We start from the raw sequence: 17,314 nt of genomic DNA on the forward strand, positions 1-17,314 counted from the left end.
CAAGGTCGGTTAGGTTCCCTGATCATTTTTCTATGGGCGGAGTTTGAGTAGGATGTTGAAAAATATGAAATCTGAAACCTAAAATCGGCCGAAGGATTGAAAAATAAAAACCTTTCTAATATATAAACCATCTTCTTAAAGGGTAGGTATTTTTATACATTTTAGTTAAATGAAATGAAGAATTAAATAAGATTTTATTTAACCCCCCTACTGAAGATGCCAGAGAAGTGACAACTATTTGGGCCAAGACTACACATGTTACACATATGTGCAGGAGCTGTAAGCCTAGCCTACTCCGCAGAGTAACTTACAAAACCCGGAGCACAGCCCGGAGCAGGTTACGTTACTTCATTCTAGCTCATTTCGTTTAAGAATATAATTAGCCAAATTATCTAATTATATATTTTCAGTTTACAATAATTTTTCAACTCTTTAATACTATTCCCACTGTTCTCTATCAACCTGCAATCCGTTAATGTTTTGTTATCTACCAAGAGAAGTCTAATCTATGTCAAGTTTATGAAGGAATTTTCGTCACAGTTCTCGAAGGAACTAAACTATATATAAAACAACACTCATTCAGTTGGAATTGGTGAATTGGAATATCATTTTATTTCAGAATAGCTGTTTATTATTCAAAGTTTCTCTCCCTAAAAAAATATAATCATTTGTAGAATATGGAATTTCAGCCTGGGGGAGAAATAAAAGTCCTGAAATGAAAAAAATTAGCTTGCTCCAAAAACGTGCAGTCAGAATTACTGAAAATGCAAAAACAGCTTCACATACTGATCCTCTTTTCTTTTAGTATAAAATCCTTAAGCTAGATGATTTGACTGAATTTAATCAAGCAACATTTATTTATAAATACACAAAAAACCTTCTACCCTCCTCATTTAACAACACTTTTAAAAAACTCGGAAATTTTGAAAGATATCTTAACTATCAAATTTGAAAGATATCTTAACTATCAAATTGACATTTTAAATACAGGCTCATTAGAAGATCTTCCCTCATATGCACTTCTTAATATATGGAATAAACTGCCACTTGATTTAAAAAGAAGTGCCTCGTTTGGTATCTTTAAAAACAGTTTATTTAAAATGTTATCTGACGCCTACATCTCAAAGTGCAATAAACCCTTTTGTTATTCTTGCAAAAAAATGAATATAGAACTTTGTAGATTTTTGTACATGCTTAATCTTATTCTGTTAAACGTTCTAAACTTAAAACTGAAAATTCAATTATTTTGTTATGCTGCACCTCGGTCTCTCTATATTTAACTAGTAATCCATGATTTATTGTAAACTTTCAAAACCTAGTAATATTCATCATATTGTAAACGTTTTAATATTAATCAGGTGGGGATAATACCCAAAACAGCAAATAGCTAATCTCCAACTAATTGCTAGAGTTAAATAAATATAGTAAACAATATAAAAATAGTTGCAGATTTTTTGCCTGTAACATTATAACTTGTATGTGTATTTTTAGCAATAAATTATATCTTATCTTATAATAAAGATATCCCGGCCCGAGCCGAGCATTGAATTTATATCTGTTTTCTGCACTGGAGTTTAGTCGTTTAGCTTTGTACGTGCTTTTAGACTTTTCTATGTTTAAATGTCTCGTTCGTATTATATTGAAATACATTCATTTTTATATAAAACTCAAAACCTAAAGTACGAGTTTTTAGCTTTACGTAGGCACACAGTTAAAAAAGTATAGATTTAAGCAAAATCTTAAAGTATATAGAAAAGATATACTACAATTGCGATTTACGTTTTATATGCTGCTTTCATTTTTCATCTTGTTCACAAATTCTAGGATCGACTAGAATATGCTATTTAAAGTACTTCGCCTTGTCAGCGTTGAAAAACAGAGTATTACTTGAGCCTGATGAAAAAACAGATTGTTAAAGGTCTGATGAGAGTTTAGTGAAGTTCCAGGTGAAACTAAGTTTCTTTATAGGCAGGTTGGAGTGAGAGTATACCCAATCCAGGCAGATAGATATATAGATAGACACCCAGGTAAACATAACCTTGGTTCAGAGTACACTTTATATTAATTAATAAATGTAAAATGTCACTATCGTTTCCCCTTTCAAACATACATGAATCGGGGGGTGGAGCAGTGGGGGGAGGAACTATACATTCGTTTCCGCTCCCCACTCAGGCCCCCCCCCCCACCGCACCCTATAAAGTTAAAGAACAAAATACATACTGCGCTGAGTTATAATTTATTCCTGCAGCTAGTATGTTTAAGAGGAGATGGGTGGACAAAATATATATATATTTAATTAAACTAATCAATCAGTGTTGATTAGTTTTAGAGGTGAGCTGGGGGTCCCAAGCAACAAATATATATTTCTTGGTCCCAAGTGTCAGTATATAAGGGGGGGGGGTGCAGATACATATACCACGGGAAAAGGTATTAATGCTTTGTCACATACCATACTAATATAAACAATATCATCAACAATCAAGACTGGATCAAGTTTAAAACGTGGCAGCGCTTTGGTCTTTGATTTTACAGGGTGTCCCAATAAACATGGGAATTGAGAGACGACATGAAAGTTGTCTTTGATTTTTGATATTTAATACATGGCAAAGAAATTTAAAAAACGAGGCTGTACGTCTGACGAGCTTTTTTTAAAGTGGTTTAACTTTTTTTGTACAGTGAAACCCTTAATAACGAATACATCGAAAGAATTCATCAAATGTTGTATTCTTCACTTTCTGATAATGGAATCTTGCAGATATTTAGTTTTTTAATTAAATGATTATATGGAACTCTTTAAAACTGTTCCCGCATATTCATGGCTATTTATTTATTTTCGCAAATACTGAAATTTACGCAATATAGTATAAAACTCATTGNTGTTTTACGATGTACACAAAGAGAACATGTTCACAATTAATTTAGAATATAGGCGCGAAGCGCCCTCTAAGGCTAGTCTATATATAAATTTAGCTTGTCTGTCTGTTTGTTTGTATCCAATAAACGTCAAAACGGCTGAACCAATCAGGCCCAAATTTTGTGTGGGACCTGACGTGGCCCCAGGGAAGGTTTATGGCCAATCAGACTTAAAATATGCAATCTTAAAATATTTTTATTAAAATTTATTTAATTTTGTAAAATTTTGAAAATGCGCAATAAAAATATTATGAAATGCGCAAATTAAATTTTTTTATACCGTACAAAGAGAAGATGCTCACAGATAAAGCCACAATTAAAAGTTGAAAAAGAAGATGGGCGCGATAAAAGCCTTGTATACATAAATACTGTGCTTTTCTGTCCGTTTGTTTGTTTGGGTGTCTGTCTGTTCGTTTGTATCCAATAAACTTTAAAACGGCTGAATAGATAGGGCCCACATTTATTGTGGGACTTTCCGTGACCCCAGGGCAGGTTTATGGATTATCAAATTTTCCAAAATCTGCCTCCATCAAAATTCTATTTTTGAAAATTTTAAAAATCCACGAAATTTTTTATCAAATCCAAATTTTTTTGTTTGTTTTTGTTTTACAATATACACAATGTTCACAATGGAAATGGAAGATGGGCGCGAAGCGACCTTATAGCCTAGTATATCTATATTTTATTTATGCATACAAAAAGTTAAAAATTATAAGTATATTTTTCTTAAAATATTAATGATATAAACTTAAACAACCCCAAAATGTATAACTTTAATTTCTTCTTTATCTGATTGTTTAGGGTGGAAACTTGGTTTGGGAGGAGGAATATATTGAGGATACAATGAACGAGATATAGTTCTAGTTTGTACCACTGAAGAAAGAATAGTTTCTCGCTCTTGGATTCTAGCACCAATAGTGAAACCTAAACCAAGATTTTCAATCCCTGTAATCAGGTTGGAGCTGGAGGTAGATGGTGCTCTTGATCCTGAAGCAAGTCTGGGTCCTGGGAACACTTTAAAAGGTTCAGAAGGGTTTGATATTTGTGAGTTTGTAATCATGGAACTTGACCTTGGAGTAAATGATTGAGTTGACCGAGAGACTGATTCAGATGGTTGAAGCTCGCCAATTTGTTTAAGTGATTTTCCATTATTCTGATCTGGTCCTGATATCTGATTAAATTCTTTCTCATAATATGAATTCTTTTTCAAATGATGACCAACTTCGGGCTGCAAGTTCAAAGTTTCTTTTTGCAAATTTAATCCGTTATCGATTACTGAAATGTGATGAGGTTTGATTACGCTTCCTGGCTTCTCATTTGATCGTTCGTCCGTTTCTGAATGATAGTATGAATTTAAAATGTTGTCTGGGGGATGATTTGACTCACCCGTCTCAATTAAACCAAAGTTTATTCCAGTAGGTAGGTTTGGTTCAGGACCCGGTTGACAAGGCACTTTTGATATTTTACTGGAACTAAGCTCAGCTTGTATGGGTAAGAAAGATCCGGAATTTAATTTCTGATTCAGCTCTAAATTTCTACCCGTTGGATTGATTGCTCCTGTGAAAGAAATATAACGTTGATCGTATCCTTGGTTGTATTGCTGATCAAAACTTAAGTTATTTTTGGGGATTGGCGAAGAATAAAATGCTGGCCTAAAAATAGGATTTAATAACTCTGGAACCGGGGTTTTTGAATCCGTGGTAGAATATCGGGTCACGGTTGCATCTGGACAATAGCTTGTTGGCTCAGCTGAAATTTGTTCCTTCACAACATGTTCAGGTTGGACGCACATAGAGAATATGCTTCTCTGAGATTCTGGCATCTGAGAGAGGTTTGGAGATAAGGTTTCGCCATCATGATTCCCAGGTGCATTCTAAACATTTGATATATATAATATATATATCTCAGTNCAAGACATTTTTAATTATATATATCACCGATAGACGGCCAAACGGCTGGACCGATTGTCAGTACTACATATATATTAAGTGCTAAAATGGTGGATTTCTTCGGCGTGTATAATCACTGATCAGACAAAGGCTAGAATTGTGAATTAAACATAACACACGATACAAATGGAAGGTTACTTAAAATTATATCTACGGTACGTTCCTTTAAAAATAATAGTTTGTTATTTCATCTTTATATAAATTTGGCTTGTCTGTTTGAATGTTTGTATCCAATAAACGTCAAAACGGCTGAACCAATCGGGCCCAAATTTTTTGTGGCACCTCGCGTTATCCCAGGGAAGGTTTATGAATGATAAAAATTTTAAAAAATGTTTTTTTAAGGTTTTTAATTTTGTAAAAAAATTTATATTCTTGAAAATCCGCGATTTTTTTTTTAAAAATCCGCAAAAATTTTTTCTTCTTTGTTTTAAAATGTAAACAAAAAGAACATGTAATCCTAGAAAGAAGGGCGCGAAGCGCCTTGAATTTCTAGTAATTTAAAGTTTATAAACCTAATTGAATTTTGACAATTTTCTACAAGGTCCCTACACCATAAATCTACTCCCCAAGTCACTTTATGCAGAAATCAAAACTAAAAATAATTGGGTTTCAGCTGGAAACATAATGATATATAATTATCTCATTATTCAGACAAAGATTTAAAGAGCATTGTTGTGAATCTAACATGCCACTCAACAAATGGAGGATTTTTTCCACAGTCCCTTTTAAGGTTATGTTTTCGTTATCTGCAGGGACATGAAAAGCGACCCTTCAAAGCTAAAATTGACAGGGACGCGAAGCATCTCTTGTATTTTCACATGTTAGACCTAACCTATTGCAGTCTGAGCAAATAAGTCCCGTCAAACCACAGATATTTTCTATTGTTGGAAGGGAAACCTGCTCCAGGATAACATGGAATCTAAATATATTAATAATGTTTCCAAGGTCGATCTTTTTCCCCTCCACGGTTGGATATCTCACTGCAGTGCCAGAGATGGGAAAGTTTTACGATAATCAGAAGTAAAACTTAATTTAAAACTTTGTCGCAGCAGATATTTTTACATGATTCATTATTAAAACATTTTTAGATTATGGAAATGAAGGCCGACATTTCAAAATAATTTTGTATTTGATATAGAGAAACTACCAGTTACTTGACAAATAAAACTATTACGTAAAATGGGTCAGTTTAAAATGCGACATTGTTGTGTTTCATGTTATTTGACTTGTTCAACTCAAAACTTCAATCTGACAGTCGTCTAAATTTAAAAAATGTTATGGTTTCACTGTATTTAACCTCCCCCCCCCCCCTCCCCCATTGATATTGACCTGAAGTTTTCAGAATCAAAGTTGAGATTTTGATACAAGTCTGAAACCCTGACCACCACATCTTCACCTTGTCGTATAACAGATCTGCATTAAATAAAGAGTAGGTTAATACATGTTTTGTTGCATTTTTAGTTCGACGATTTAGAATTGTTGAGAATAATAGTTGTTATGAAAACAATAACGAGGGTTGCAATCAAAAAAAGCCCAATTTCTGAGCAGTCAACGTCAAAATTAAATGAAAACGACCCTGTCCTTCCTTAAGTCTATTCATAGCTAACTATTATAAATCTCCTCTGCATGGATTAACAAAGTTTATATATCATATATTTAAAAATGAAAAAGCTTATCCGAGAAGAATATGAAAACGATCAAGAGATCATAACTTTTGTTTCCTGGGATTAGGCATTGATCTTCATCCTTTGACAATCTACGGATTAACCTAATTCCTCTTCGATATCACGTGGTAATCGTACCTTGCAGGATTAACTGAAATGAAGTGATCAACCATTGATCCTCAAATTAAAAGATTAATTGATTAACGATTGTATACTTCAGTTCTCATTATGGCCCAATGAGAAATGAACTGAAGGGGCTTCTGGTAGAATTATCTGTTGGTGTTATCTGTTGGTGTTATCTGTTGGTTTTATCTGTTATATGTTATCTGTTGGTGTTATCAATTATCTGTTGGTGTTATCTGTTATCTGTTGGTGTTATCTGTTATCTGTTGGTGTTATCTGTTGGTGTTATCTGAAATTTTTATTATTATTATCATTACCTAGAATTACTAAAAAAACTGATTTCACTACGCAAGAGTATTTACCATCTGCATAATTTTAAAAAAGATGGTTCTAAAAAAGAACCACATTTCCATGTAAGGTCGTACATTAGGAGTAATAACTTTTCAGCTGTATATTTAGATAGTTTACTCCAAGTTACAATCCATTAAAAAGCGCTATATGTAAAGGAACCCTGTTGACCTTTATCTGATTCACAAACAGTTTTGTAGGGTACCATCAAGAATCGAACATACCACTTTATCAGGGGCGGATATAGGATTCAAGTCACGGGGTGCTAGATTAATTTCGGAACCAAAAATTCAGATTTAGGAACCAAAAGATGCGCTAAAGACGAAGTTTTTTGATTTTTCTGTTTTGCACTCGGTTTTCTCTCCCTTAAGTGCTATTGAGAAGCTATTCTGAAATCTCAGGAGGGTTCGAAGGCCATGCCACCCCCCCCCCCTGTATCCACCCCCGCACTTAATTAATAGATAGTGACCTGAAATTACGTCTACAGATCCTAAAGCATCCAATTTGAGATAAATGCAATGAGAATATTTCAAAAAAACAATTGTATACCTGTACCCCTGATAAACTTCATTATTGTACTCTTCAAATCTATTCTTAGCAGTCTCTTGTAAAATTCAAACAAAGTTGACAAACTAGCAGGACTATAAATTCTCGTCTAAGTAGCATGTTTAACATTACATGGAGTGCAAAATGAGGTGGTTTCTTTATATACGCTTAGCTTTTAGGCAGATGCGTATGAAGGGGGAGGGCTATTTTAGAGACATTAATTTCTCAAACGTCATTTTGGAATAAATTATGATTACTTATCAAAAGTAAATTTAGGAAATGCAGAAAAATCAAGAAATATACCAGGAAATTCAATAGATCTTTTTACAAAATCTGGTGTACTGCAGTGGAATGTAAACAACCGTATCCTGCTGAGGTTAAGCTTTGTTTGCATTCCTCCAAGAAAATGCAGTTATACTTTATTTAGGATATAAGCATTGAACATTATGGACGGCCATAGAATAATGTGTAATGTAGTTTCTAAGGGAAATGCTGACTGAGTTAGTTCACAAATCTCCCAGAAACTCCTTAAATTTTGTCAATAACAATTCCTGTTATATTACTTGGCAATGAGAGTTCCTTGTGATTATTCCTTGCTGACAATTTTCATAAAATTCACTACATTTATAGAAACCAGGTTTTCTGGCAAATACACTAATATTATTCTGAAAAAATTATTACTTAGGACATCTTTGACTGTAAAGTTGGCCTATTTTTGTTCCTAATTATATTGGGATAATTTGTGATAAATATGGTTGAACATTGAACACAATCCATTTCATGAAGTACAGGAAACAAGCTGGATAAAATAATTGCATGAATAAACCTAAGGTTTTGAAAACTTGTTGTCTCTGAACATCAACTCTATCCTGGATACTGTCTACATAAGCTCTAAAATAAAACCCATGTTAAATTTATGTAAAAAAATAATTTTCATTTTAAAAAATGGAATTTTTTAAAATAGTATGTTTTTGATATTTAATTTCTCCACAACAGTGCGTAATTCAATATAGCATTCTTTATAGTTTTATTCATGGCAACAATTAAGACACCTCAGATCTGCTCGTAAAGTTCGATTGTGCAAATTTTAGTCAAACTTCAAAGAAACGAAATAATACCGCCCCGCCCCCGGTCCCCTTATCAAGTAATAGAACTAAAAATATTAAGTTAAACCACTTCGGTTCAAGTTCAAGTTCAACCTATATGTAACTTGACTACTTTTCAATATTCATTAAATTATGTTCTTAGTTAATTTAAATAGCTTTTAAAATGCTTTATCAATTTTAACCCTTTTGAGGTTGAACTTACTAAAAAACAAGAAGTAATTACGGATAGTTGAGCTACTACTTGTACATTCAATAGCAATTGTTAAGTAGCTTGCCATACTTGGATCAACCACTTCACTCACCATGCATTAAATAGACCTCTGGGAATGTTTCTAATTAGTTTTAAAAATATAAAATAGCGCGAGTTTTTCAATATTAGCATTAAAAAGGGAAAAATATAGCTTGGTTATTCTTTCATGTATTTTAAGGTTAAAATTGTACCGGGTGAAAACAAACCTGGAACCTCTGAGTGTTGTCTGTATAACATCTTGTGTGTCTGTTATTTGAGTTTGAATAAGATTCTGAGCATATGTTGAAGAATCATAGATCCAGTTTGCCAATTCATAAACACTTTCCCAGATATCAACCTTAAATCAATCCGAGGTCAACCATAAATCAATCAGAGGTCAACCTTAAATTAATCAGAGGTCAACCTTAAATTAATCAGAGGTCAACCTTAACTAATACAAGGTCAACCTTAAATTAATCGGAGGTTAACCTTAAATAAATCAGAGGTCAAACTTAAATCAATCAGAGGTCAACCTTAAATTAATCAGAGGTCAACCTTAAATCAATCAGAGGTCAACCTTAAATTAATCACAGGTCAACCTTAAATCAATCAGAGGTCAACCTTAAATTAATCACAGGTCAAACTTAAATTAATCAGAGATCAACCTTAAGTTAATCAGAGGTCAACCTTTAATTAATCAGAGGTCAACCTAAAATTATTTGGAGGTTAACCATAAATTTATCAGAGGTCAACCTTATCATAATTGGAAGTCAACCTTAAATTAATCCGAGGTCAACTTTAGATTAATCAGAGGTCAACCTTAAATAAATCAGAGGTCAACCTTAAATTATTTGGAGGTTAACCTTAAATTAATCGGATGTCAACCTTATCTTAGTTTGAGATCAATCTTAATTATCATCGGTCAACCTTAAATTAATCCAAAGTCGATCTTAAATTAATCAGGGATAAACTTTAGATTAATCAGAGGTCAACTTTAGATTAATCCGAGGTCAACCTTAAAGTAATCAAAGGTCAACCTTAAAGTAATCAGAGGTCAACCTTAAATTAATCCAAAGTCAATCTAAAATTAATTTAGTAAGCACAGGTCAACTCTAATAAAGATTGGTAAATAATTTAATATCAACTTTATAGTGGAAAAATCAATTGGAAAAAGAGAGAAAAATCAATTATAATATGCATTGTTAAATAACTTTTGATTTTTTAGCTGGATGGATCCAGATTAGGTTTTTTTTATCTGTTAATCTGCAGATTCATTTAATCTTTATTCAATATCCATCATGGTAATTGTAACAAGGGGAAATAACTGAAATAAAGAGAATCTACATTGATTCTCAAATTAAAAGTGTCCACAGTGAATTTTGAGATTAAGCGAGAAGGATTTGAGTATCCAGCTAAAAATATCCCAGTTCGGATTAAGATTCAGATTTAGAGAAGGTTTGGGACCTTGGGATAAGTTTACTTGAAGTACGAGAATTTAAATACATCCGAGATTGTATGACTGAACTCAAAGAAATGAACAGAAAAAAAATAGTTTTTATTTAACTGTAACTAAAATGTTGTTTATGTCCCATTCTTTAAAAGTTTTAAATATCCCTCATTAGACATTTATCAATGATAAATAGTTTCCAACTGTAGGGATTTTCCTGCTTTGATTCGTGATTAGAAAAGATAAACTGAACTTTGCGACTTTGAACCCGATGAGCTAAAATGTTACGGCTTCTAACCCTGTTAAGCTACTTTACCTGGAAAGGAAGTCCTATTGCCAGGGATGAAGACGAGTGTAATATACATGAAAACACAAACAAACGTACTAACATGTCTCTGTAAATAAAATGAGGTATACGCTACACATTCCTAATAGCTCAGCAAATACCAATACGAATAATACAAGTACAACGCTTACTACCAATTTTAAATTCCAGATTTATTATTGTTTTTCGGACATTAGTGTTTTGATATTTTTATAAAATTGTAAAATTGGTTTTCAAAGACGGGCAAGACAATGGGTAAATTCTGTTCGAAGACCATAACTATCCCTGACATCTTGTATGCCTGTTTCTCTGTAATTTACAACTTGGTGGGTTTCAAGTTACATTCGTTTTAATTGAAAAATATTGAAAAGATCAATTTTATCCAAACTAACAATAATCAAGAAATAAAGGATAAATAAAAATTTCTTTTATTTTTACATATGTAAACATATATAAAAAACTAAAGGGGTATAGGCATGGAAGAACCGTATAAACTGTATCCTTTATATATTATATATACTTGAATATCATATTTTGCGAAAAAACTGAAGAAAAAAAAACACAAAAACACGTACATTTACACCAATCATAAAAAGGTATACAATTTGCCAATTAAATTTTGTTTAGAAAATATACAATTAAATTTTATTTGTATTTTGATGTGCTTAATATAAATGCTCTATTCAATATATAATTTGTTTTCATAAAAAAAAAACAATAATTTTTGAAGGGCTTGGCATTCAAACTATCTGAACAATATTTAAATATCAGATGAGTAAAAATGTGAAACCAGCGTCGTCAGTGCTGTCCTATATATATCATAATCAAGAAGAAAAGAACGTATTACTCTCTCTTACTCTAATTTTAAAATTATTTTCTTTGCAACCTAGTGTCATGAATTCTGCTACATGAACTTCAAATAATTTGACATGACAAAGCTTTACACCATCCGGTTGCAAAGATATAAGGATTAGAAAATTAGATTTTTAGCTGAGAATTCAGTTCTTTTCAGCAAGGGAACCATACAACTTTTCTAATGTTGCCATAGTTTAAACCCCCTGCTTTAAATTCACACGTGGTTAAATAAAATATATGAAGTTCAGAAAATTAGCTAAAACGACAGCGGCATTATGTGCAAAAAGATTTTTCAAAACGGACTGAGGACTATTTAACCAAGAATATAATTCCAAATGTAAACATCCAGTGTATGCACTTAACAATTATGAATAACCCTTGGTTGCATGGTGGTGGATCGCCAATACAGTTTTATAAAATATCTCATAAAACAGAAATGTTCTGAAATATCGTTAAATTAGCCGAACTATTTGACACATACCTTGGTTTTTTATTTCAAACATTCAAGATTTTAACTTTTAAGAGGAACAACAGAAATCTGGGATGTTTATTTCATTTTAGAGTCGCAAGCTCATTATGTTGGCTTTATAATGCATCGTCATATTTGTACTTTGGCACAAGTTATAAGCCGTAAACGAAAAAACTTAATTAGCTCGTTCTGGTTTATACGGTTATACCTTTGTTCGAGTAGAAATTTTGGAGAACACTAAAAATTTTAACAACTGCTTAAAATTTGTGTAGAGCCTCTTAAAAGACAGAAAACTTTAAATGTTTAAAAACGATGTTAAAGATAAAAAACGGTTTTGAAAATGTTAAAGAAAGCAAAACACTGAATGAAGCTGAAGGATGATTATGTTTTAAATCTAATATGCATGAGGCGACATTTTGTTCAGTCCGAAAATCGTTTAAACTTTCTATAGTAAACCAGAGAAAAGAGAAGGGGTTTAATTTGGCTTCAATGTTTTGATGAATTTTGAACATTTAGAGGATTTTTAACGCTGATAAAAGTTGGTTCCGAAGGTTGGTTTCTTTCTCCTGGTTGGTTTGTTTTCTCTGGTTGAATCACAGATATGGAGTTATGCTTGTATCTAACTGATAGCTGGGGGTTCAGGATTCCCTCCTCCTCCCTGGGGACCTGGAGAATAGAACTAGTTTTAATTACAACTCTAGAAATATTGGAAAGCAAAAAAGATTCTAAAATATTTTAGAATCCTGCTGGGAAACTTTAAAAAATCAGAAACCAAAATTAACTTCAGAACAAATAAATAAACAAAATTTCTTTCAAAGAAGGGGATCGGAAATAAGCCATTTTTTGGGTCTTCCATATTCCAACAGTATAAAGCTAGAACTGTTTTTTTTATATAAAATATTTAACAAGTTAAAATAAACGGCTTTTTAACAATCTTTTTTTTTATTCAGCAATATGTAATATTATATATGAAGGAAAACATCTGGACAGTTATCATGAATCTAAACAAAGAAAATTATCAAGGATATGTTTTTCAACCTACAAATAGATTAAAGTTCTGCGCAGTATGAGTCATAAAATTACAAACACAAAAAAACATCTGTTTCTAAACTAGCAGAAAATTTAAATGTTCTCGTAAATCAGGATTGTTAAGCTTTTTAATATTGAGATTCAGATCCAGTAAGCTTAAAAACCACAGAAAATATGAAAAAATGCAAATTATTTCTTGTTTTATTTATTTTAGTTCTTGTTCTTTTTTAGTTATGATTTTAATACAGAATGATCCGCTTACACTGAGAAATGTTCAATGGCTAAAAATCCATGAAAATTTACTTTAAATCCGCCTAGTGCACAGGTCGCTTTACCTTGAGGTTTAGCATCTCCTCTGTTTCCTCTGAGGGACTGTGGCCTAAGCAAGTACATGACGAAGGCCATCATCATCCAGACCATAGCAAACATCATAAAGTTACCATCAGCACCTAATACATTGTCTTAAAATATATATCAAATCCTAATTAATTCTATTGATATATGTAACATTAATTAACGTAAAAATTAAGGAAAAAAAACTATATTTTAAACTAAGATTTTGTATTAATGCATTTAGGTTTTATCATTTAAACAAGTAGAAAGAATAATTCTGGGATGAATTTTTTTCTAATCTGATTTGTTTTTTTATCACATCTTTATGGATCAATATTTAGGTTAAAAATACAAATACAATAATCCTGAAACAATATAAGAAGTTGAATTGATTATAATTTTTAACAAAAGAACTAACTTCTTACTTCAACTACTTTTTTTTTGTCTTTTTTATTAATTTTTTTTCTCAAAAAACATTTAATTTTTGCGCAAAAACTCGTAATTTTTAAAGTTTAAACCAATGTTTTTCATTAAAATGTAACCCTGAAATAACATTCCACAAGAATGTAATTTGATCTTGGATTGTTTTGATTAGGTAGGTGGTGGATTACACCAGGGACAATAAATTATCCAAACCAAATGTTTTTTTAGAAAAGAAATATGGGATTTAATTTTAATTTAATTATGGGATTAAATAATTCATAATATTTCATTCTTTAATGAAGGAAGATATTAAATGAAACGATTACTTTTTGTAAACCTTTGCAAGGCAGTTTTCTCAGAAAATTCATCAAATTTCCTCAATAAGTCAATTTTATCCCCTGCAAACCAAGTTTAAGGTAAAGGTGTGAGGGACTTAAAGGGACTGTAAAGGAAAAATGAAAGGGGGTATAGGCTGAAAGATAATCACTTTAGCTCTCGATCCCCTGCAAACCAAGTTTAAGGTAACTAGCCTTAGAGGTTGCTTCGCGCCCATCTTCTAAATTAATTGTGAAAACATGTGCTCTTTGTGTACATCGTAAAACAAAACAAAAATAATTCGCGGATTTTCACAAAAAATTTCGCGGATTTTCAAAATTTTCAAAAATTTAATGAAGATCGAATTTTGATGGGAGACAAATATTTAAAATTTCAATCATTCATAAACCTTCCCTGGGGTCCCTAGATGTCCCACAAAAAATTTGGGCCCGATCGGTTCAGCCGTTTTGACGTTTATTGGATACAAACAGACAGACAGACAAACAGACAGACAAGCCAAATTTCTATATAGAAGGTGTGAGGGACTTAATGTCGTAATGCCTACCCCCCCCCCCATTCTGAAAAAGTCCCTCTGGTTCCAAGTTGAAGCAGAATCAAGGAAACATGACAACGAATTTTGTGCAGGCCATTCCTTTAAAATACTAGGAATAGAACACATTAGATAGTAAACAGTTGATAATAATATTGTAAAATGAAAAATAATATTTTTTTTCTATTTTTTTTTCAATTTTCCGATATTGTGTCCGATGGGAAATGCATTAAATAATTTTTAATCCTTCTTAAAATTATTCCTTTAATTCATCTTTAATTTTTCCTTTATTAATTTTAATTTTTTTCCTCGATCTTTTCCACTTTCTTTTGTCTTTTGTTAATTCGTGTATATTAAGGGTCAAAGTCTCAATTTACTCTGTGGAGTCCCAACCTACCCTGTGGAGTCCCATCCTACCCAAGGAGTCCCATCCTACCCAAGGAGTCCCAACCTATCTTATAGAGTCTCAACCTACCCTGTGGAGTTGCAACTTACCCTGTTGAGTCCGAACTTACTCTATGGAGTTCTAACCTACCCTCTGGTGTCCCAACCCGCCCTGCAGAGTCCCAACATACCCTGTGAAGTCCCAACCTACTCTATGGAGTCCCAACGCACCCTGTTTAAACCCAACCTACTCTATGGAGTACCAACGCACCCTGTTAAAAAATCGCAAAATAGGAATTTACCTGTTCTTGAATTACAGATATACATATATGTTATATAATGTAGATGTTCAAAGAAAAACAACCATGTCGAACACAGTGATAAGGATGACAAGGTTTGTTATTAAATAAAAAGAGAGTTGTTAATATCGTTAAAATGGGGTCTAGGACCTAAAGACGATTTGTTTTATTTCCTTATAATATTCGATTAGTCATCGTCTCGAAATGTTGAAACCCCTTTAAAAAATCGTATGAAGGCTAGGGAGATGTAGGTGAGGTGTTTTTTAATAAAATATTTATTTCTGACTAGATTTTGAAGAAAGATTCTAAAAGTAAGTATGTTTCCTTAATTAGGGCTGAAGGGAGCCTAGATGTACTGCGAGATGTTTACCGACAAACTGAAGCCAAGGATCTTCAGCTCCATTGTGCAGATGGAGTCGTTCAGTCATATCAGGTCAATTGTTTTTTCAACATTATTAAAATAAGACATTTTAGGATTTTGCAGATTTTTTTTCTAATCGGTGAATTTTTACCTTTTAGCTAACACTCAGCCGAGCTGAAATTTTTTAAACGTTTTCAGTTCGCTTTTGAAGCCGGATTTTGATGATTGTTGATTTATATTTAAATATTTTTCAGTTGCTGTTTAGCTTGAATAGTGAGTTCTTGAAGATCCAAAAATCGTTCTCTAGGACAGTCCCTTTTATTTTTTTTGAAAAATCGTTCATTAGAATAGACCAAAAGTACCTAAGCAAAGATAGGAGTCTGCGCATTGCCATTTCATGGTTGAAAATACACTCGCACGGATCAAAACCACCGTCTCCCATTTTCGATCTTGAAATTTGAAATTCGCGACGAAATCTGAAATATGAACAATGAACAAATAATATTTTTTTTTAATGCCAGCTAAATAAATATCATTGAACTAATTGAAGTCAACAAATGTCACTCGTTGAGCTTAGTTTAAACAAGGTAAACAAAACTCTGAAGGCTTTATTTACTTCCTTTCTGGCGTACCTAGCTACCATGGCACATGAAAAACTAAACTAGGCCTATTCTGCCTATCACGGTTTAACGAACGAAATAAATAACATGCATAGATAGATAGGTAGAAAGGTAGATAGGAAACAAAGTGAAAACATTAAAATATCTAGGGGAACCGGACATTTTTGAAGAAAAAATATTTAAAATTTAATTGATAAAATATTTTTCAAATTTGATTATTAACAAAAAGAGTTTTTAAAATCATTTTGTTTTAAATAATTGTCTACAAAACTTTATATTTACACCCCTGTAAGTAGTCATGGACACAGGGCCGCCTGTGATTGGTCCGCAGTCAGCCTAACTCTTCTCTGATTGGGTAAAATCTCCTTTCCAGTCAAATAAGCTATCTTTTTGGAAACTTATTAATTAAATATGCGTCGTTATGGAAAAAGTCGAGGACAAAAATTTGCTGATAAAAATTGTATATCTTGATTTGAGTCTTAGATTAAATCACAGACGATCAATTTTAAAAGAGCAAATAATTAATAATCACAATCGATAATAATTGTGTTTGCAGCTGCAACATTAAAATTAAAAATATACGTTAAAAAAGGTTTTAACGCTTTGATTCCTTAGATTTTATTGGCTTTAATAAATGATCATCAATTTAATTAGTTTTTACAAAAAAAAAAATAATTATTGATAAATTTGTCGTCTTTCATTTTTACTCATTTCAGTCAATCAAATATTAGTTTTAAATTGAACGCGGCATTCGTGCTCGTGCATGCATACTGCACAGTTAGTGTAAAAATAAATTAAAAACATACATTATACAGCTAGATTACCAATATTACTCTAGCGTGACCTAGCCGAAGCCCTCGGCCCAGAAATTGTCTTAACCTAACCTGACCCTAGAATAATAAAACAGGGTCTGTCCTAGTATACGATTTTTGGACCCCCCCCCCTCCTATCAATTTTGTACATGGGTCTGACAAGAAGTGTCTTAACTTAACCTAACCCGTGGCCGCAGCGCTCGGCCCCCTAGCC

At 32.4% G+C, this 17,314-nt stretch overlaps 2 protein-coding genes and 1 long non-coding RNA gene across 3 annotated transcripts; 1 reads left to right on the plus strand and 2 right to left on the minus strand.

Annotated features, from left to right (window-relative positions):
* Positions 1 to 5,617: 5,617 nt before the first annotated feature.
* LOC111702707 (uncharacterized) lies at positions 5,618 to 11,115 on the minus strand. The gene is made up of 6 exons (XM_023474478.1): positions 10,642 to 11,115; positions 9,106 to 9,236; positions 8,370 to 8,434; positions 7,547 to 7,601; positions 6,192 to 6,275; positions 5,618 to 5,781 (listed from the first exon to the last, which is right to left on the minus strand). Exons 1-6 carry the CDS (start codon positions 10,714 to 10,716, stop codon positions 5,640 to 5,642), a joined length of 552 nt encoding a protein of 183 aa, XP_023330246.1. The 5' UTR covers positions 10,717 to 11,115; the 3' UTR covers positions 5,618 to 5,639.
* A 168-nt stretch (positions 11,116 to 11,283) lies between these two features.
* On the minus strand, positions 11,284 to 16,170 carry LOC111702666 (small integral membrane protein 14). Its single transcript, XM_023474420.1, has 3 exons — positions 15,927 to 16,170; positions 13,339 to 13,452; positions 11,284 to 12,640 (listed from the first exon to the last, which is right to left on the minus strand). The coding sequence occupies exons 1-3, from the start codon at positions 16,108 to 16,110 to the stop codon at positions 12,594 to 12,596; spliced, it is 345 nt and encodes a 114-aa protein (XP_023330188.1). The 5' UTR covers positions 16,111 to 16,170; the 3' UTR covers positions 11,284 to 12,593.
* On the plus strand, positions 15,322 to 15,958 carry LOC111702708 (uncharacterized). The gene is made up of 3 exons (XR_002765469.1): positions 15,322 to 15,402; positions 15,641 to 15,740; positions 15,923 to 15,958. It is a non-coding gene; the product is annotated as an uncharacterized LOC111702708 (long non-coding RNA).
* Positions 16,171 to 17,314: the final 1,144 nt, after the last annotated feature.

This window comes from Eurytemora carolleeae, unplaced genomic scaffold (genome assembly GCF_000591075.1).
Source record: "Eurytemora carolleeae unplaced genomic scaffold, Eaff_2.0 scaffold7, whole genome shotgun sequence".
NCBI lineage: Eukaryota > Metazoa > Arthropoda > Copepoda > Calanoida > Temoridae > Eurytemora > Eurytemora carolleeae.